General features: G+C 42.4%; 1 protein-coding gene across 1 annotated transcript; it reads left to right on the top strand.

The window, feature by feature from the left end:
• Nucleotides 1-7,278: 7,278 nt before the first annotated feature.
• Nucleotides 7,279-18,621, top strand: PSKH2 (protein serine kinase H2). Its single transcript, XM_058668390.1, has 3 exons — nt 7,279-7,442; nt 12,480-13,146; nt 18,316-18,621. The coding sequence occupies exons 1-3, from the start codon at nt 7,279-7,281 to the stop codon at nt 18,619-18,621; spliced, it is 1,137 nt and encodes a 378-aa protein (XP_058524373.1).
• The last annotated feature ends 4,064 nt before the right edge of the window (nt 18,622-22,685 follow it).

The following is a 22,685-nucleotide window of genomic DNA, read 5'->3' as shown; positions in this document are numbered from 1 at the left end:
CTCAGCATGTACTTGTAAAGTGAAGTGAATTAACCATGACGTTATGTCTTAGACAACAAACAAAAATCATTTCAGCAGTAACATTTCAAATATGAAGACATAGAATCTCAATATAAACATGTCTGATGTCCCTGAAGCCTAATGACACCTGCCAAATGGAGACACCAGAGGGATTGCAAACGTGGTGAAGAGCATTAGATCTAGACAGTGACCACCGCAGCATCTGGTTGACCAGTCTTCTCTTGGGCAGTGGGGCTGTGTCCTACATTCTGAGACAAATGTCTGGGAGAAAACTGTGACCTTCAATTTCAATCCACAGCAGGTGTCTCCAAAACATTGCAGGGGGAAAAAAATTGGTTGCAGACTAGCAGTGGAGAGAAAAGTGATACAAGGGTGCAATTGAGGATATTTCAGCAAGAGAAAATGTTTCTCTGGAGAGCAAGACTTGCGTGGGAATTTCTAATAGATGAGAAGTGTCTTCCATGGGTTGTAGAAACGCATAGAAACCATAAGTCAAACAAGAGATGAAGTTGTTTTCCATGCTGCTTTGAAGTCTCTTTTGTCTTAAACACTGTGACATGGAAATTCATGTTTGAGTAAATAGGAAATTTCTAAATCTTTATGAAAACTATGGGAATTTTTTTAAAAACAAAAGTGACAGGTTGATTTTTACTTGTTAAAAATGTTTATCTGAAAGTAGTTTGTCTTGATATGTAAATGTTGCTTCCTTTTCTAATAACTGCAATGGATACCAGTGGCAGCCAGCTCTTTTTAAAAATATTTATTTTTATTGGAAATACAGATTTACAGAGAAAAAGGGAGAAACAGAGAGAAAGATCTTCCATCCACTGGTTCACTCCCCAAGTAGCCACAATTGTTGGAGCTGAGCTTATCCAAAGCCAGGAACCAGGAGCTTCTTCTGGGCCTCCCATGCGGGTGCAGGGTCCCAGAGTTTTGGATCATCCTCTGCTCCTTTCCCAGGCCACAAGCTGGGAGCTGGATGGGAAGTAGAGCAGCTGGGACCTGAACCAGTGTCCACATGGGACCCTGGCTCCTGAAGGGAGAAGATTAGTTGCTGTCTAACCTATTTTTAAAGGAAGCACTGTTGACTGGAGCCATAGCTCTGAGCTTTGAAGTCCACTTTTGAGCTTGCATAGGGGTCACTCTTACCCAAGACCAGCTCCTCACCTAATGATCAGATACAGCAGAGTTGTCAAGCTCCTGAGACACAGTGGCCTCCTGTCACTGCTGACTTTGGCACAAGGATTGCTTGAGAACTTTCTCTGTTATCACACAGTAATGACTTCTGTGTTGCACTGCAGGGCACCTTGCCCAATGCTCTTCAGTAGCTCCCCTATCCTTCCATGGGTCTGCTGCTTAGTTTGACATGGATATTTTACCTGATAAAATCTCTTGTTGGTCATTTTTTCCCTCAGAATTGTGTTCTAATTTGTGGTGACAGTGGTTGAGATTGAAGTGCAGATAAAGAAAGGCATTGTTTTCATAAAAGAAAAATGTGGAGCTATAATGTATTACAGTACCGAAAAAATTTTAAAATATTTTACTTCACTGAGCCATCATGGATGTTTATCTATTTTCATTCTATTTCCCTTTTTTTCTTAAGTGGTTGATTTGATTCTCTTTCAGGACTCTATCTATTGACAGCTATCATTTTACTTGCAAAATATTTCAGATGATATCAAATGATGGAATAGTTATATAAATTTTAAAAGTTGGCAAAATGGAGATGTCTCTTAAAACTTGCAACAGGTTAACATTGATGACGTAAAAGAAAACTGAACAACTTGGTCACACACATTAAATTACATAAACATAGAGATCACACAGAAACTCTTAATATTTCAACTGGATTATGATTTTACTATTATATAGTCTATATATTTCTATCATTTTCCCAGTTTTAAATGCAAATTATCAACTCAGAAGTATAGAAATCCTTTGGGTTCATCAATTAAATTATAGTCAAAGAGATTCTTCTATTTTTAGAATATTACCGATGGTGACTTTTTTGAGTCACTCCACAAAAAAGTGAAATTTGTGTTTTTATTTGATAGCAGGCATTTTATTTATAGTTTGTTATTATCTACTGATATTTTTCTTATAGTAGTTTTAAGACAAATAACTTGTAAGAGTTGACATTGTACAGAAGTTAACCTTTTTCTTTGGTGCTGCATGTAAAGATATGCAAATTTTTATAAATTATTCATTTGTGTAGTGAAAGAAAGTGTTATCAGTAATTGAAAATTATTACAGGCTTGCCTCTGTTATTCCAAAGACACAGTATTGGTGAAAAATAAGTCCAATAAGGGTATCAGAAAGGTTCGTTCCACATCTGAGTTTCAAAGAATTCCTACCCAGGGATGCAGTCTTTGTTTATAGGAAGAAAGTTCTGAGAATAGTTGTGCCCTGTTCATTCCACACATCATGGTGTATGTGAAATTGGCTTAAAAGAACCCCATGCTAGTTGTCATTACAAACACAAATCCCACACCTTAGGGACAAGCAAGCCAGTAAGAGGAACACCTCCAAATTGATGTTAAGGCAGGAGATTGCTTCAAAGAAAATTAATCCCAACGGGGGTCCCTAAAGAGAGTTTGAACCTGAAAAACACTGAGAAAATTGAAGTTAAACTAATTCTTCATGCTACCTGCTAAAAATATCTTTTTCACATGCTAAAAAATATATTTTTCAGTCTTAGGAGAGTATTATGTTATACGGCTTCCCATTATGTCAATCCTTAGGATACTCTCAAAAGTTTATTGGACCATTGTTTTGTTTTGTCATTGTCTTTTCTAAAGCATATGAAATTCTGACAATAAAACAGAACAGAAAACACTTTTACAGTATTTTTTATGTTTCCCACCCATATTGATCATTATAAAAGAATGAGTTTCTTCTAAATGACGGTTTATGTCTTTGAGGAATTTTTCATTTGGTGTAATTAAAAAAGTATTTTAAGTGGAATACTCTTTAGAAATTGAATTACAGCTTGTGAAGTATATGTTTCACAAACTAAGTTACTTAATTATGTCAAATCTGAGCGTTATTGCAGGGAGTGTCTATGGGTTCAGTGTTGCTATTGCCTAGCACACATTCTGGATATTTCACTCTCCACTTTTCTAAGTTTGCTTTTTACAAACTGAGTACATGATGGCACCTGACCCTGAGTCTTAGCAATGTCACGCTGAGGGCCTGGCGCGATGGCTTCGTGGTTGAATCCTCCTAGCCTTGCATGCACCAGGATCCCATATGGATGCCAGTTTGTGTCTCGGATGTTCCACTTCCTTTCCAGCTCCCTGTTTATGGCCTGGGAAAGCAGTCAAGGACGGCCCAAAGCCTTGGGATCCTGAACTCACGTGGGAGACCTGGAAGAAGCTCCTGGATCCTGGTTTCGGTTCAGCTCGTCTCTGGTCATTGTAATCACTCAGGGAATGAACTAGCAGGTGGAAGACCTTTCTGTGTCTCTCCTTTTTTCTCTGTAAATCAGCCTTTCCAATAAAAATAAATAATTTTAAAAATAAAAATAACAACTATAATAGATGTTACAACTGAATAGTAAGAACCTGTGACTTTTGAGCAATAAATTACAGTTAAGATTTTTTTCACTTAGAACTTAGAGGTTCAGTCTATTCAATTATACTACATAAGATTTTGCTGGAGTGAAGCTTCCAGGCCCAAATGCTGAAGACCATTTTCATTTAGTCTGTTGATCTATTTGTACAAGAAGCCTTTTATAAGCACTAAAGACATTGATGTAAGGCTAAAGGTTCACTTAAGTATAAAGCTCATATTTTTTAAAGCTCATCTTTTTAATATTTTATTTATTTCTTATTGGAAACTCAGAAATACGGAGTGAAGAAGAGACAGAGAGGAGGATCTTCTGTCCATCGATTCACTCCCAAAATGGCCCCAACGAACAGAGCTAAGCCAATCCGAAGACAGGAGACAGGAGCCTCTTCTGGGTCTCCCATGTGGCTACAGGGTCCTGAGGCCTTGAGCCATCCTTGACCACTTTCCCAGGCCACAAGCAGGGAGCTGGATGGGAAGTGGGGCTGCTGGGATTAGAGCCAGTGCCAATACGGGTTCCTGGCGTGTGCAAGGCAAGGACACTAGCTGCCAGGTTGTTGTGCAGGGCCCATAAAGCTCATTTTAAAAAATGACTTGCTTTCATTATGTTGGAATATGAAGCAACTATAAATAGTAATTAATGTAGAAATAGTAATTCAAATGTGAGTAGCATGTGATTCCAAACACTACTAGAGTGATCTCCAGTGTAACAAAATATTCACACAATATAAAGAAAAATGCATGTGGCAGAATCTATGTATTAGGTTATTATTGCACACATTACTTTAGGAATTCTCAGGATTGCTCAAAATCATCAACTTATGGTACTTTCAAAATTTCAAAGTTTGATAAAAATCTTGAAACAAAATATTTTAAATATATAATTAAATATTGTCTCTAGGTACAGAATTTGTATTGTCAACACACTTTCAGTTAATAGCTGATGTTTTCCAAAAGAAAAAGTATTAAGTGCCATGTTAATGTTTCATTATAAAGGGCTTTTTAAAAATTAGGATCTTTATTAGCTAATTTGCCAGGAATCTGATTCATGCTTAGAGAAAGATTTTATTCATTTATTTATTTATCTTGTTAAAAATTTATCAACTATTTGAAAGATAAAGTTCCTGCAAAATGGGAAGAAAGAGGCAGGAGGGAGAGGGAGAGAAAGTACTTCATGTACTGGTTCTGTTCCCAGCTGGCCACAACTGCCAGGGCTGGGTCAGGAGCCTGGAACTTTACCTTTGTCTCCCGTATGGGTGGCAGGGACCCACGTACTGGAGTCACGCTGGGGAGAGACTCCTGCCAGGGCTTTTCCAGCACTGCATGGCCAGGACAGGAGAGAGAAAGGCAGCATATTACAAGGCTGGTGAAACCAGACATGGAGAAGGACGCCATCCCTGCTGCCCGGATGAGGACTGACAGTGGATTTTTCTTATTGCTGGCCCACACTTACCCACAAGGTGTCTACTGTTGGGCTCTTTGAGGAACAGATTAGATTCTTGAGCAGAACCTTAAGGTCTGGCTCTGTCATTTGCTTCTTCTCTTTCCCACGCTGCTGCTGCAGCCAGTCCTACAAATTAGTTCAAAACTTGAGATACACAAACACCGAGTTGTTCACCTGCTAAAAAACAACCTCCTCTCTGTTTCCTAGTAATTGGACAATTTTGAGGCTCATTACCAGGGTGCTTCATTTGGTAGTTATGCTCTATTTTTGTCTCAATTATATCCAAGCCCTACTTCAAACTTTTCTTCACAGGACAATTCTGGGAAAATGCATGACTAATTTGCCCATCACAGATGTTTTCTGTTAACCCAGTCTACAAATGAAACATCATTAGAAGGGAAGTCACACAGCTGGAAGAGCACTGCCCTGGAAAGTGGGACACCAGGTCTTCATCGGTGCCTCTACAGCTTGCTGAACATGACCCCGGCTTGCTTGATCTGGACTGAATTTCACTTTCCAAACATCACATATGCATATAAGATATCAATACCACTGGCCTTAATACAGTGATATATTCAATATAAAAGATGTTTCAGAACTTTAAGTGTATGAGACACAATGTGCATATGATACCAGAAAAGCCCAGTGGGTTCTTTCCTCAGCCTATTATAGAAATAGAAAGCTAGGAATCCGTTGCAGACAGAAAAGTTTACTTGCTAAGAGACCAGGTGAGGAGGGAAGGGAGAGTGAAGGGGAAAGCACCTCCCGAGAAAGCCAGGAGGTGGGTGCCTCTCGAGAGGGGAGGGAGAGACACCTAAGGTTTGATTGAGGAAGGGTCTTGAAATATGAAGCATTCCTTGACCCCTCCTTGTTGATGGGAATCTGCAGGTAAGATGTTCCCCATTGGTGGTCTCTTAATCAGTTAGGAAATGGGTGGGCAGTGCTGGTGTCGCCCACCATAAGGTGTGACCAAGACCTCAGCAAGCCTGGATGGTCTCACACGCATTCTTTTTTTTTTTTTTTTAGATTTATTTATTTTTATTGGAAAGGCAGATATACAGAGAGGAGAGACAGAGAGGAAGATCTTCCATCTGATTATTCACTCCCCAAGTGATCACAATGGCCGATGCTGTGCCAATCTGAACTCAGGAGCCAGGAGCTCTTCCAGGATGCAGGGTCCCAAGGCTTTGGACCATCCTTGACTACTTTCCCATGCCACAAGCAGGGAGCTGGATGGGAAGCAGGGCCACCAGGATTAGAACCAGCGCCCATATGGGATCCAGGTACATTCAAGGAGAGGACTTTAGCCGCTAGGCCACGACCCCAGGCCCTCACATGCATTCTTGACACTTGGATATAAACGCGAGGGTAAAATACATAAAAATATATGATTATATTAGAAGGGAGGGCATCACAGCATAGATGATCAAGTCCCCATTTGGGATGCTCACATTTTGTGCTGGAGTCTGGTTTGAGTTGAGGCTTCTCTGCTTCCAGTCCGGCTTCCTGCTATGGTGTCTAGGAGGCAGCAGAACATGGCACAAAGAATTCTGTTCCTGTGACCCACATGAGAGACAGTAATAGAGTTCCTGGCTTTGGCCTGACACAACCCTGGCTACTGCAGACATCTGGGGAGTGAACCAGCAGATGGAAGAGGTCTCTTTTTGTCTCTCCACCACTCTGCCTGTCAAATAATAAATAAGTCGATATAACATATTCGATTTCAAAAAGATTTGCCTAGGGAATTTTGCTGGGGTTTTTCTGGATCGTCCAGCGGGTGAGGGTGAAGTCTCCTCTGGTCATAAAAAGCCTGTGGGATGCTAGAAGAATTCCACAGTGTTGAGTTAGTTGAGTTCGTGCAATAGAGTCACGTGTTAAGCTCTATATATTACAAGTCTTAGAATTTTCCCACATAGGCACAAGCTCAACTTCAGAGACACAAGCCCTTTAGGGGGTTTAGTATCTTTCACAGAAACATGGAACTGTGTAGGTTTTACGGGTTTACAGCGGCAGTTTGGAGAGATGAAGGCAGATCAACAGTATTAAGCCCAGGCAGTTCCTTAGCAGGCCACTGTGTAAGTTTAGGTAACTGGTGAGCGAGGATTTTAACCTTCAGGTCAGTGGGGCTGTCCTCTGGGTTGTCCTTCTAACAACGCCCGGCGGGGGGTTCCCACCTCCTACCCTGTTCCTGTGATAAAGGCATGGCCTTTCCTGGAGCCGGGTCTCCTGCTGGAGCATCTGTGGGCATGGGTTGTGGCGCCAGCAAGAAAGTGGTCCCGGAGCCGCCCGCGCTGTCCCCACTCACAGCACAAGGAGGAGCGGGGCCCGGGCCCGAGGCGGTGGCCCAAGCGGCTCGACAGATGCAGGTGGCCCGCTTCCGAGCCAAGTTCGACTCCCGGGTCCTGGCAAGGTAAAGCGCCCAGGAGGGGGACTGACTTGGGAATGGACTGAGAGAACAACACCGCTGACCAGGCATCCTTCAGCTGGACGGGATGACCTTTTTCCAGATTCTAGATCACGGACCTCGGGACGTTTTGCGTGCTTTTTGTACCTGTAACTCTCCTTCGGGAAGGCTTTTCTCTAGGACCTCGGGTCATCCTTTTGAAATGCAATCAACGTGGGAGTTCGGGGACTCGCAGCCTCTGTGGGAGGCTGGGAGCCTGCCTGGTGGCTTCCCCAGAAGCTTCTTCCGAGGCTACAAACGCTGCAGTCTCGCTGCTGTTAATGTCACACGCCCCTCCACTTTGTCCCAATCGTGTCCTCTGTTTCCACAGCCTGAAATAAAGTCTTTCCTGGTGTTTTTAGTGGGTGTTATGTGCCAGTTCTCTTTGATACCTCCGAGCAGGAAATATAGAGGTTGGGGAGAAAGGAGAGCCACGAACTGGGAGAGAATTTCCGATTTGGGAGTTGGGATAAGCAATTCTTCCACCCCTAAAAGGGTCTATGGGAGCGGTGGCCTGCCATCCACATACTCGGACTGGGTCCAAACAGGCGTGGACTGTGAAAGATTGTCTATTAAATTCAAGGTAACAGGATTGTTAACAGAGGCATAGAAACGGGCTTTTTTTTTTCTTCTATAGAATCTTGTTAGAATAGGCTGTGCTTGCTCAAGGCACAGCAAGCCAGTTACTGAAAGCAGGGAAATGGAAGGAAATAGCTCAATTCTGGAACTCCCAGAGGGACTGAGTGATGGAGAAGAGCAGTGAATCCTGTGCACTTGGGATAGAGCAGTGTGTGGTTGCCTCCTGCCTGGTTTAATTGGCCCAGCCTGTTTCTTTGGTAACAAGAAAATTGATCTCCTGTCTGTCAGGTGCCCGATTGGGAATAACTTTGTTTGCTCGGGGTTTTAGAAGTCCTGTGAAACTCTCCGAATAGAAGCTAGCACTAAGTTGTAAAGTACTGAGTTCTGAATTGGGGGTCTTGTATTGCCAACTTCTCCCTTCATGCAATGAGTTAATCTTTGGCAAGGAGTTGACTTGAAATCATGAGTGGGAAAACTGAGAAACTAGAAGCTGAGGGAGGGATACTGAGTCTTGATAAAATCCACATTAAAGGCATGGGGCAAGGACTAGACTTCCAACTGAGTCAGCCCTGCTTGGAAGCTACTCCTGCCTTTTCTGTCGTGTGCTGTGGGGTTGTTTTTCAGGCTTCCTCCCCTTCCTCTGTGTGGTATTTGGTGGCACACAGGGGTGCCTGGCTCAGCTGGCTTCTCAGACTCGTCTGAGATCTCTGTTGCTGTCTTCCTCATGGTGCTCTGCCTTACGTCTGACAGAACCGTTTCCTGGCTTTCTTGGCAATATTAGGTATGATGACGGCTGGAGGACTGGTCTTGTACCTGCTAAACTTAGAGAGAACCAAACCAGCTGATGTACCTGAACCTGAATTTTGAGCAGATACTGTGCTGTCAAGATAGAATTGGGTAAACGGCACTTTGGGCATCTATAATCAAAGATGATGCTATTCTGGTCTTATCTCTGTCATCCTAACTCCCACCCCGGGGTAGTTTCAATCTCTTAGAGTACTCATGGAAATCCTTTGGTTCTCAATGTTGGAAGAGATGCCAAGACTTAGCTATAAACTTTTCTTTAATTTTTCAGAAGTTGAGCCCCAGAAGGTGAAAAGTTGGTGATAGGTCTTTCTTCTGCATTTTGGTTCCATTCTTGCTGGATAGAGAAAATAGAATTTAAATCTGACTGTATTCACTTTCTTCTTGACAGCTTCTCACAATTGTTCTACCAAACAGATTATGATATTATTTCCCTATTTTATTTATGTTTTAATCTATTTCGACAAATTCCCAGTTAAAGCAGCTGAGGTTACAATAATGTTTCCAATTTATGTGGTCTCTGGAGGGATGTGAAACTGGACCAGCTACAAAGTTGGCGTTGAGGGGATAAGCATTTGGTGCAGCAGTTTACCCAACACGTGTTAACTCTCTCACTGGAGTGCCTAGGTTCAAGTTTCGGCTTGACTTTTGATTTCTTCCATCTGCACCCTGAGAGGTGGTAGGCGATGACTTAGGAGTTGAGTCCCTGTCACCCAGATGGCAGACTCGAATTGAGCATCCAGCTAGTAGCTTCAGCCAGGCCTAGCACCAAGGATTGGGGAGTGAATCAGCAGATGGAAGATCTCTGTCTTTGTCTCTCTCTGCCATTCAAAGAAATAAAATCCAAGGGAAAAATAAATCCTGATTTGGAGGCTGCTCCTTGGAGGTAGAGGGTTGAAGTGAAGGCAGATGCAGGTTAATGCATTGTGCCCTGTGGAATTCCACACTTGTGTAATATTTCCAAAATGATACTTGATGAATCAGGAATAATATAGATTCAGGGAATGATTCATCTATTCAACATTTATTGCCTCCTGCCTCTGCTAGGTGCCTACGTGCTAGACAGGGTTTTGTCACTCAAGTAATAAGGAGAGTTACTGACCATGGCAGGCGGCAGTGACTCCAGGATGAGGCTGCAGCTGCAAGAATTTGTCAAGGATAAGGCCTCAGCTCCATCTGAGGCCTTTTGCTTGCATTTTACTCTAAATCTTGGCTTAGAGCCTAATGTTTCCTCCAATGACAAATTATTAGCATCTCCCCCCCCCCAATATTTGGTATATGAAAGTCTCTTAGCTACCAGTGTGATCAAAATCCTCTTATCTGAGCAAAGTGCACTTCCTTAGCAATGGTAGTTAACCTGATATCTGATGATTAATTTTACAAGCAAATGAGTTTGCTTGCAGTTCTGGAGACACAGTGATAAATTAGTATTTGCAAGTGCTTTCATTCACATTACAGGTGAGGCAACACTTGGTTGGTCTGCAAAGCAATCAGATTTGAAATGCCTGTGATTATCTTCAAAATCACACTGGGAGTGCTCGCAAATAAAAAAAACAGAGTTGGAAAGAGGAGAGAGGAAGGAATCTATTTAAGATGACTAAATTGCTCTCTGTTTTGATAAGGTAATTGGCCAGAAAATTAAATGCACTATATAGAACAAAGCTGTTTTCTGAAAACTGGTACAGCTGAATGCCATCTTGATTCAATAAGCACAGGAATTATAAGAATACAAGAGTTCCAGCAAGATGAAGCTCAGCACAAGGAAATCAGGCCATTTCAAGCACAGATTGATTTTGCATTTGCATCTTTGGCATTGAGTATCTGACTTAAAGAATCACTTTCTCTGTAGGTACTCCTTGGGCACATTTTTCCCCCCTCTGGAAATCTTACCTGGGAGAGATTTTAATGAAATCACATGAACACTGAACTTATGGTTCAAATAACAAATTTGGATTCTCGTCCTGACTTGTAAACAATGACTTGACTAACCCATCCTTCAAAGTTCCTCATTGATCACATGAGGTTTGGGTTTAATTATTCTTTGATATTATTTCTAGAAACAAAGGTAGAAGATTAAATCATAAATGTAGAGGTTTCAACTTGAGACGATTCTTATATTTAAGTAGAAGTTTGTACAGGTAATTCAAGTTTAAGATCCCTAGCTTTGAAAGTTGGAGCTGACTTCTCGGCTGTTGTGTGAGTTTTGTTTTGGTACCAGTTTGCGTGCCATTGACATGGGAAGGAACTGTGTCAGAATTCCCTTTGCTTCCTAGAGACTGCAAGGGCAGGGAGAGAAGGCTGTGCAAGTTTGGGAAGCTGCTGGCTGCAGTGTAACTTTGACACTGCCCTGAAACTTGACTCTGACAATAGCACACCCATGTTTATTTTTTCTGACTACAGGAGAGGTACCTGGGACCGGCCCAGTACAAAGTTACAAAGAAGTGTGTTGTTTGTCCCTCTTGTCTAATACGATAGGTGCGATTTATGTTGAGAACTTGTAAATAGTAAACCTCTCTGATTTGATTTTGGTTGTTGAAGAGTGAAAAAAAAAAAGAAAGGACTGAAGGAAGGGTAGGAAATGGTAAAGCTTAGGAAATTTGGGTGAAACTGGTTGGAATGCGTTGGATCTGAATCCCATTCATTCCAACTGCAATCTGTGTCACCTTGGAAAAACAAAATACTTTATCTGAAAAGGGGGAGAGACTATTGTGATTATGCCACCTAGCATAGTTCCTGAGATAAAAAGATTTTTAGGGTCCAGCGTGGTAGCCTAGTAGCTAAAGTCCTTGCCTTGCATGTGCCAGGATCTCATGTGAGCAGCTGTGGCCTGGAAAGCAGTGGAGGACCCTGCAGCAGCATGGGAGACCAGGAAGAAGCTCTTGGCTCCTGGCTTCGGATCAGCTTAACTCTGGCTGGCCTTTGTGACCACTTAGGGAGTGAACCAGCTGATGGAAGATTTTTACCTCTGTTTCTCCTTCTTCCTGTAAATCTGGCTTTCCAATACAAATCAATAAAAAATTTTACAAAAGAAAAGATTTATTTTAAGAAAGATTATTTTAAATTTTAATTCTTATAAAGATTTCTTTATTTGAAAGGCAGAGTTACTGAGAGAGAATCTTGCATCCAGAAGTCCACTCTCAGATGGCCACAGTGGTTGGGCTGAAATCAGGAGCCTGGAGCTTCTTCCAGGTCTCCCATGCAGGCGTTGGGACCCTAGCAATTGGACCATCTGTTGCTGCTTTTCTTAGGCTGTCAGCAGGAACCTGGTTCTGAGCAGAGCAGCTGGGGTCATGAACCGGTGCCCATGGTGGGTGCCAGAGTCTCTCGGTGGCTCCCTGAATTTGCTGCTTCAGGAAAAGATTAAAAAAATTTCCTGGCACACACTAAGTGTATAATAAATGATAACTGTTGTTAGTAAGAACATGTTTCTACCAACTAATTGCCTTTTTATCTATTGCTTGTATTTCCAAAGAGGATTTGCAGTGGATTTCAAAAATAATCAGCAAAACCCAGTGATAATAAGCCAGGCAGGTGGTGGAGGGGACTAGAGAGAGGATGGTAGGAAGTCAGGGGCTTGGGTACGCCTGAGAGGATAACCGATTTTGTTCTTCTGCCCATCAGGTATGACATCCAGGCTCTCATCGGGATGGGCACGTTCAGCAAGGTCGTCCGGGTGGAGCAGAAGATCAGCAGGAAACCTTTTGCCATCAAGGTGGTGGGGACTGCGGTGAAGGAAGGCAGAGAGGCGTGCGAGGCTGAGCTCAGCGTCCTGACGCGCGTCAGTCATCGCTACATCGTGCGGCTGGTGGAGATCTTCCAGGCCCAGGACCGAGTGTACCTGGTGATGGAGCTGGCCACAGGCGGGGAGCTCTTTGATAGGCTTGTTGCTCAGGGATCCTTTACGGAGAGGGACGCCGTCCGAATCCTGCGAATGGTGGTTGAGGGCATTAGCTATTTGCATGCTTTGAGAATAACTCACAGGGACTTAAAGCCTGAAAATCTGTTGTACTACCACCCAGGTGCAGAGTCGAAAATTCTAATCACCGATTTTGGTCTGGCACACTCCGGGAACAGAAGCGGTGACTGGACGATGCGGACGCTCTGTGGGACCCCGGAATATGTTGCCCCAGAGATTTTGCTCAGAAAACCTTACACCAGCGCTGTGGACATGTGGGCTCTGGGTGTAATCACCTATGTTTTGCTTAGCGGCTTCCTGCCATTTGATGATGAAAGCCATTCAAGGCTGTGTAGGAAAATTCTGAAAGGGGAATATAATTATACAGGGGAGGTAAGAGATTCTTACTCGATGCCTATAGTGTTGGCTGAGTAGGCTTTCTCATCCTTGGCACTGTTGACTTCTAGAATTGATGATTCTTTTTTGGGATGCAGGTGGCTGCTGGGGTGGGCAGGGAATGCTTGCTGCCCTGTGCCCAATAAGACATTTAGAAGTCTCCCTGGGCATCCACCACTAGATTCTAATAAGACACTTACTCTTGCCGTGACTCTGAAACCCCTGACTGAGAACCATTGGTCTCAGTGTCAACGCCTGGGTGAAGGAGCCATCTGTGGTCATGGAAAGGTAATCAGCTGGTAGAAACATGTTCTTACTAACAGCGGTTATCGCTTGACATTGAGAGTTTCGTGGCTAGGTGAGTTTGTCTGCAATCAGCATGCAGAGCCCGAGCTGTGTACCCAGAGGCTCAGCAGGACACCTGCGTGTTTGGCCAGAGCTTTTCTGCAATTCTTTTTGGGATGTAGTGTTTCCTCAGTGCACTGTTTAACCTCACAGCTTGTGTGAAATATTTATCCATTGTGTAAGCTTAGAACTCCTTGTGTTCATGAATGTGTTAACTTTACATGTTGGTTTGGGTAGGGAAGAAAAGTTGTGTGTGCTTGTTAGGGAAGCCCAATGCCAGGAATTTAATGTATAGTAAGCGAGCACATTTATTTTACTTTTCTTATGAAGAAAAATATTGATAGGTTTATTACATGTACAGATGTTGATAACATCTGTATGTACAGCAAAATCTCAAGAACATTAAAATTAAGTAACAGCTTTAAAAATACTCTCCACTCTGAGTGACCTTGACTAATTTATTCTGCATGTATGCTTTACAGAAATTCATACAAATTATCATGAGCTCATATTGAGAAGTAAGACAAGAATTCACAAATAGTGCAGTATCATCCATTTAAATGTATGAAAAAAACCCACTTCAGCCTTAAACATGACTGAAGAAAATGAAAACACCTTTTTTTTTTTTTTACTTTCAAGTTGATGAAGATAAAACAACTCAATTATAGTCATGACTATTAAGGGTACAATCCAATTAACCCTATAATTTACTACTGGTAGACATCAAATTGTCACAGGTATCTTAGAAAGTGTTTTAAGAATACTCATCTACAACTTAAAAATTGTATGTTGTGGCCTGGCAGTTGTGTTGCTAAGATGCGAAGGGATGGAGCAGGTCTAAATGCAGCAAAGCTTTCAGTGTAAGCAGGCTCAGTTGAGTGTATTGACGAAAGTGAACAGCTGCAAGGGACCCAAGGAGAAAGCCTGAGTAAATCGTGGGCTATCCGTGAGATAAAACATGGCTGTCTCCACATTCAGCATGTTTAACCGCGGTAAGGATATTGGAAAATGTTCCAAGTATGCCGCCATGCAGAGGAAAAGCAGCCACATAGCTGCATCTAATATGCTCAAGATCATGTGGGGAGATAAGCTTTGGAAAAAGGCTGTCACTTTTGTCCCTCTTCTCTCGCTAGTTTAAGTTTAAGGGGCATAATGCTTCTTTTCTTAAACCCAGGCGTAAACAATGAATGTTTCTAGGAATGATAGTGGTGTGTTTCATTTTACTGTATATGTTGCATCTTTAAGATTTATATATTTGAAAGACAGAGAAAGAGATCTTTTATCTGATGTTTTACTTCCCAAATGACCCCAAGGGCTGGGACTGGGCCAGATCAAAGCTTAGAATTTCATTTGAGTTTGCCACATGGGTGTCAAGAGCCCAGTTTGGGAAGGTGACCCACCGGAAGCCTAGCAGCTTGTTCTCAACCAGTACTCCTATACTATGTTTACCACTAGCTGGCCCCACTGCTGCGAGCTGCAGCACCACAGCAAACACTGCCCCCCTAGATGTTAGCTTTAGGTAGAAGAGCTAGTGACTAGAGGGGAAAAATCAGTTTTTGTGTATTTATTCATTTGGGGGGCAAGTCATTGTCTTAACCCTATTAACTGGTGCATGTAAATAGAAGAGGGTGAATGAGGCAAATCATAAATATGATTCTCTTATCTCCTTGGGGCATGCCACAAGTCCCCAGGAGAACTCCTGGTACCCTGATGGGAGGGGTCTGTGGGCAAGCCTTGGGCAAAGAGAACCCTGAATAGAGAAGCTAATATGGGAGCAGGTTCAGACAGCTGGAGAAGGAAGTAGACCCTGGCTGGCAGACCCAGAAGGAGGACAGGAAGGGATGGAGCTGGATCACTGAATGGGAAGCTGGGAATATAGGGCAGAACACAGGAAAGGGAGGCAGCTGGAGGAATGTTCTGGAAATGCTGTCACAATGTCGGTGCTGCTGTAGGCTGAGGGGTGTGTGGTGCTAAGACAGCCAGATTCTTAAAGCTCCTGGTGGAGGGTAAACTTGAAGAGAAAAGTGTTCTTTAAGAAATTGAGAAGCGATGAACTGAAATAATTTCTTGCTTTGTTTTTCCTGATCTGAAGGTAAGTCTAGACTTCTACAGAATGTAAGATCCCATCTCTCAAAGTTGTTTTTATTTCCCAAGCTAGTAAGTAGTGCAATTACTGTATTAAATTTCAGCTTCATGCCTATGTGTTGTCATTTGAGGCAGTTTGGCCAGCTTGTAGAGAAGCGAGAAAAGCACGTGAGAAAAGAAAGACAAAAAGGCCTAAATTATCCACAACTATCACATTATTAAATTACTGACCCATCTCGGGATACAGGAAAGAGCTGATTTTATATATATATATATATATATATATATATATATATATATATATATGTATATGTATTGCTCATTACCTCTTAACACAGGGGTTTGTGTTTTGACGGTCTACATTTTTTATCATGCTAATGATAAAGGGAATTGGCTTGAAAAGTCTTGGATAATATTCATATCCCAGTTCTTTAAATCTGAAAGGTACTTCAAAAGCTTATGGGAATATGAAAGGAAAAGCTAAATTTACTTTCGGAAATCTGAAAGGAGCATTTCCCCACTACGTATGTGCATGAGCTTTTTGCAGGCCCCTCATTCAGTCAGTGAATGTGTCCACAAGAGCCAAGGAGGGAATTAACTCACGAGGGCTTAATAGCGAGAAAAACAACATACACGGTATCTTGTGCCTTGAAAACCGCTTTTCTCTGCTTGATTTAACTTAGATTTAGAGAATAATGCCATGAAAGTGATGGACTTTGCTCTTTTGGAGGAGATAATGCGACAGACCCTGAGCTCGCTGAGCCATGGGAAGCTGGGTGCCTGTCTGGTTCAGACCTCAGTCCGGTGCTTTTGCCGTGATAAGATGAGCTGATGACATTTATGTGAGCCTGTTCAGCTTCACTGGAGATAGGATGGGTGTGAGGGCTCCTGGTGTGGAAGATGGTATCAAGTGCGAGCTCAGACGTTCATTGAATGTACGGCTGTGGCTTCTAATCGGCTTTGTTCCTGTAACACTTTTAGTTAAAAGAAGTTTGAGCGAATACGCTTCATTTTATTCATTTATATCAGATGTGTCTCATTAGTCTTTTTTTCTAGTTTATTAAATACCAACAAAGAGACAGATTAGAATAAAAAGATAAAAATAAAAGAGCAGGTCCTTTTCTTGCTGTGCCAGGCCATTCCTAATAAGCACTGTGCAATTGACTTCCAGATACTCTACAGTTGTTCTTTATGGCTCAGGAAGTCGGTGATGTATGACTCATATTTGAATAATAAGCTTCAGTGGAAAAACTCTTTCTCTTTTCCAGTACACCAGTTACCTTATTTTTGGCAACTGCATTTTAAATGTACATTCATTTAGGGGTCATCTTAATTTGCTCTGCACAAACCTTGCTGCACGCATTTTATATTCATTCCAGAAAGATTCAGTGGCTTGTCTAAGAATGCTCCTTTAGAGCCATCTAATTTAACCTTCATTGAAGCAGCCTTGAACCAGGAAAACGTGTCTGGGTGTGGGGCCAGGAGATGTCTAGCCGGCATCCGAGGGCACACCGTTGTCTAAGCCATCAACGTGCTTCGTCTAGACTTGCAGGTTTGCATTTTAGCTTTTCCGTGTTTTGAGTATTTGGCGAATATGTTCATTTATTTCATGACTCTTATTTTTGGGAAAAGGAGTTTTCCCTAGCTCATTAAGGTAAACAAGCTGAAGAAAAAAAAAGGCTCTGCATTGGAGAATTGGTTCCTTGACTGCTTTTTTGGTATTATATTAATGAGTGTTAGGAGATTGAAGAGTGTGATATTTAGGTATACAGTCTGATTTTCCTTCCATAGGGCAAGACAATGGATTGTAAGGATTACCTTTCTTTCAAGTGAGATGCAGTTTTTGGAAGAATACTCATTAACCAGAAACTGTGTTTGAGATACAGCAAATGTATGGACAGTTGTCCTCAACATTCCTCCTTAGAGAGGACAAGGCATACAAAACGATGCTTTCATCCGAGGGCTGTGTGCCTGTAGGTAACGCTGAAAATAAAACTGAGTGTAAAAGCTTTCTTGTCTCTCACTCCCCTCTTTCCGTCCTTGCAAATGGCACTATAAATTGCTGCTTTTGTACTTAAAATACGTGTACATGTGGGGCATATTGTACCATGTCACAGCTTTGCTATGTGCCGAATGCCATTTGCAGCCCGCTGATTGGGAACAAGAAGGCCCGGGGTTTGGGGACGTGAGGGCGGTGGACCCTGCACTCAGGGCCTGTTTCTGCTCTCCCCCTCTGCTGTGCAGTTGGAGGCTTTCTTAGTCCAGAGTAAGCTTTCAAAGAGACAAAGAAGTTGAGGATTTCTCAGTCCTTTCCACTTCACACTCCCCATTCTAGCTCATTCTCAGATGACCAGGACATGACAAACTCTTTCCAGTACACATGCGCCTCATCACCAACAACTGCTTTGCCTTGTCCAGCTCCTGGTAACGTGATGCATGAACACAATGCTAAAAACGTTTTGTTTGACAAGTTTCTGGAAAGGTCATTTTCATTTGTTGCACAGACAACCTAGAGGAATTTCTACGTTTGTTTTTCTTCTTTTTCTTAAGAGTTTTATTTTATTTTTTTGTTTGTTTCTTTTTGTTTTTGTGTATTTCAAAAGTGGATTGTTAGGCTCACTAGTAACTCTTCCATTTGTGTATTTGAAAGTGACATTTTGGATTTGATAGATAGTAGTGTGTGTAGTTGAGAAAATGATAGAGTATACATTTATTTTATTCTGTTTTTCTTCTCAGCCTTGGCCAAGCATTTCCCACTTGGCAAAAGACTTCATAGACAAACTACTGAAGTTGGAGGTTGGGCACCGCATGTCGGCCAGCCAGGCCCTGGATCACCCTTGGGTGATCAGCATGGCTGCGGGAACTTCCATGAAGAATCTGCAGAGGGTCATTGCCCGGAACCTCATGCGCAGGACATCTCCCCATTCTCAGAGCCCTGGATCTACACAGTCATCCAAGTCAGGACAGTCCCAGAAAGCTAGACGAATGCGGCGCACCAGAAACACAAGGATCACAGAATTGCCACTACCTGCACTCCTGTAAGAAGATGACCACATTAGACCAATAGAGACCACTTTGTCCCGGTCAGGGTACCCTGAAGCTCTAAGGACACAGCAGTGTGTGGCTCCTGCTGGGTAATGGTGACCTGTTTACTTTCAACATTTTTGATCTGTATGTTTTCCTCTATGTGTCTTTGTTTCTCTAAAAATAAATCGCTGCAAAAGATTAATAGTGTGACAAGTACTAGATGTACTTAGTAGCTGAAGTTCTCTTCAGTATTAAATGAACTAAGTTATACAGATGAAGAATCAATATGTAAAAGAATGATTAATCATATGTGTGAAAGGTGTAGGTATAGGGAATAAGTGAATTTATCTTGAAATTTACTGATTTAGATTTAAGAGCCAATGTACGATTTTAGCTAGGTAGCACTTCAGGTAGTAACAGGTATTTTTTTTTAATTTCATATTTAGTGTGCAAAGTATTAAAATGTTGTAATCACGAGACACATAAAGATCTTAAGATACAGTTTGGATACATCAGATATTGTAGACTAGTACAAGTTTCATTGGAAATTGGAGTTAAAACAAATTTTACTTTATTTATGCATTAGAAACAGAGAAAAGAAGAGAGAGGCAAAGAGGGAGAGAGAGGAAGAGTATGTCTCTATTCATTACTTTACTCCCCTAGTACCAACAGTGTATTCCACCTGCGCTGAAGCTGGGAGCCAGGGAGAGCAAGAACTTAGCTCCTCAAGCCATCACTGATCACTGTTGCCTTCTAGGTTCTGCTTTGAGAAAGATTTTTATTTTTTTTTTTATTGGAAACACAGATCAGATTTACAGAGAGAATGAGAAACCAAGAGACAAATATCTTCCATCCATTAATTCACTCTTCAAATGGTAACAGTGGTCAGAGCTGAGCCAATCCAAAGCCAGGAGCCAGCAGCTTCTTCTGGGTCTCCCATATCAGTGCAGTGGTCCCAAGGCTTTGGGCTATTCTCTGATGCTTTCCCACGCCACAAGCAGGGAGCTGGATGGGAAGTGGAGCAGGTTGGACATTAACCAGAGCCCACTAGACTTTGCTTTACTGGGAAGCTGGAGACAGGGTTACACAAATCAGGTATTTGATGTCGGTTGCAGACATCTTAAACCACTGTCGAAATGCCTGCTTGTGAGGTTTCTGGAGATCAGACGATAGGGATAGAAAGATCTATTTTCCATTCACTGAGTCACTCCCCTCACATGCCACAGGTAGGAACCCCATAGCCACATAATTTTATCCCAACATTTGTTGAATACTGATTATATTCCAAGTATCGTAAGATTTTTTTTTAAAATATTAATTTCGTTATTTGAAAGGAAGAGATATGGAGAAACCAAGAGAGAGAGAGAGAGAGAGCTTCTATCCTTTGGTTCACTCTGTAAATAGTAGCAGTCAGGGCTGAGCCCGGCTGCAGCCAGAAGCCAGGAACTCTAACTGGGTTCAGGATCCCAAGTACTTGGGCCATCTCCTGCTGCTTTTTCAGTTGCATTAGCAGGGAGCTGGATGAAAAATGGAGCAGCTATTTTTAGCCATGGACTAAAATGGGTGCCCGTGTGGGATCCTGGTGTTGCAGGGAGGCTTACCCCACCACATCACAAGGTTATCCACCATTCAAGGTCTGTGCCATAGACCGTTTGTTTGTTCCTCACAGGAAACCTCTGATTAGATGTTATTCTCTCTTCGGTGTTGTAGCTGAGGAAGCGAGATGTACAAGGTCACCTCAGGTAAACGGATTTGGAGTCAGAAATTCAGAGCTTCTTTTCATCTCCACTTTGATCATTTCCAAGAAGACTATAAAAGGCATCTCCCCTTACAGTTTGTCTGGTGTCCTATAAAGAGGTAGTACTACACGTTTTGCTGTGAACACATACTTGCGGTTTTTGTGGAAAACTGACTTACTCATCTTTTGCCTGTCTGTGTAGGATGCCTTGCGGTGCTTGTCCATCAGCATTAGCCTTAATGAGTCTGTCCTACAGGCATCCACACATCCAAAGGAGCACAAGGCCGTTGCTGGGGCTACAGAGACTATTCGAAGCAGGAGAAAAGGGCAACCTGATGGGAGGATGGCTTAAGCCTCACAGGTCTCCAGCGGCACTGAGTTTGGAATTTTGGGACAAATCCAGATGAACTGTCCAGACAAGTCAGGGTCAGGAACCCAGTGAGGTGGCAGGACCTCTACTGTGGGACTTGGTAAAAGGATATAAACATGTATAGGAGCTCACTGCTTTTTTAGAAATTTACATATTTTTTATTGGAACATCATATTCATAGAGAGAAGGAGAGACAGAGAGAAAGATCTTTCATCTGCTGGTTCACTTCCAAAGCGGCCACCATGGTCAAAGCTGAGCTGATCCGAAGCCAGGAACCAGAAGTTTCTTTGGGGTCTTCCACGTGAGTGTAGGTCGCAAGACTTTGGGATGTCCTCAACAGCTTTCCCAGGCCACAAGCAGGAAACTGGATGGAAAGGACGTGCAGCAGCTGGGATATGAACCAGCACCCATATAGGATCCCAGTGGATACAAAGTGAGGACTTTAGCCACTAGGCTACTGTGCTGGGCCCAGGAGTTCACTGCTTTAGAATAAGGTCCTGCTTTTCTCCATAACAGACAAGGTTAAAAAAAAATCAGTCAAAGTGGAGTTACCCAGGCGCCACAGCTATGTCCTATGTCCTATGTCTCCACTGCAATGTTCTATGTCACCAAACCTAAACTGAAAATGATTCTATTTGACCTTCAGGAAAAATCAGGAGAGAGATAATAGCCAAATTTCCCAAACATCCAGTTTCAGTCTGCCTGATAACATAGTTTTCACTGCTTGATCCTTACTTACAAAACAAAGGTAGTATTCTTTTGAAGAATGTTTGTTCATTTCCTTTGCTCATTCTCCACAGGTATTTTTCTTTTTTTGCTTCCCCTGGGATTCTGATGTTCTTTGTAAATCCTGGATATTAGTCCCCTATCACTTGTGTAGTGTGCAAAGATTTTCTCCCATTCTGTTGTTTGCTTCTTCACTTTGTTAATTGTTTCCTTTGCTTTACAGAAGCTGTTAAGTTTGATGTAGTCCCATTTGTTTATTTTGGCATTGACTGCCTGTGCTTTTGGTGTCTTTTCTAAGAAGCCTTTCCCTGTTCCTGTATCTTGGAGAGTGCTTCCTATGTTTTCCTTTAATAGCTGGATGGTTTGTGGGTGTAGATTTAAGTCCTTGATCCATTTAGAGCTGATTTTTGCATACTGTGACAGGTGAAGGTCTTGCTTCTTAATTCTGCACGCTGCTGTCCAATTGTCCCAACAGCATTTGTTGAAGAGAACAGGCTTTTTCCTTGGATTGTTTTCAGTTTTCTTGTCAAAGATTAGTTGGCTATGCATGTGTGGGTTCCCTTCTGGTGTTTCTATTCTGTTCCGTTGATCCCTGTTTCTGTACCAGTACCAGACTGTTTTGATAATCACTGCTCTGTAGTATATCTTGAGGTCTGAAGTTGTGATTCCTCCAGCTTGACTTTTATTCTTCAGGATAGCTTTGGCTGTTCGTGGATTCATGGTCTCTTGTGTTTCCAGATGAACTTTGTATCTTTTCTATTTCTAAGAAGAATGTTGTTGTGATGTTGATTGGGATTGCATTGAATCTGTATATTACTTTTGGTAATATGGACATTTTGATGATGTTGAATGTATTTAAATGGCTAACAGACATGAAAATATGCTCAGACTCCCTCCCCATCAGGGAGATACAAATGAAAACCACATTGGGGTACCACCTAACTCCAATGAGGTTGACCTACATTCAGAACTCTACTAACAACATCTGCTGGTGTGGATGTGGGGAGAAAGGTACCCTCCTTCACTGCTGGTGGGAGTGCAGGCTAGTACAACCACTACGGAAATCACCATGGAGAGTGCTTAGTTGTCATTTTTGTCGTTGGACAGCTGGGCAGGCAATTCCTCAAATTCCATATGCTTGTTCTTGTAATGGAGACCACTGGTGAGAGGCTGCGGGCTGGAAGCCCTGGGAGATGGACTTCAGCACTCTCAAGTCCTTCCTGTAAGTTCTCAAGGCAGGGATGA

This window comes from Ochotona princeps, chromosome 9 (genome assembly GCF_030435755.1).
Source record: "Ochotona princeps isolate mOchPri1 chromosome 9, mOchPri1.hap1, whole genome shotgun sequence".
NCBI classification, from domain to species: Eukaryota; Metazoa; Chordata; class Mammalia; order Lagomorpha; family Ochotonidae; genus Ochotona; species Ochotona princeps.
This window is presented reverse-complemented; position numbering and strand designations above follow the sequence as displayed.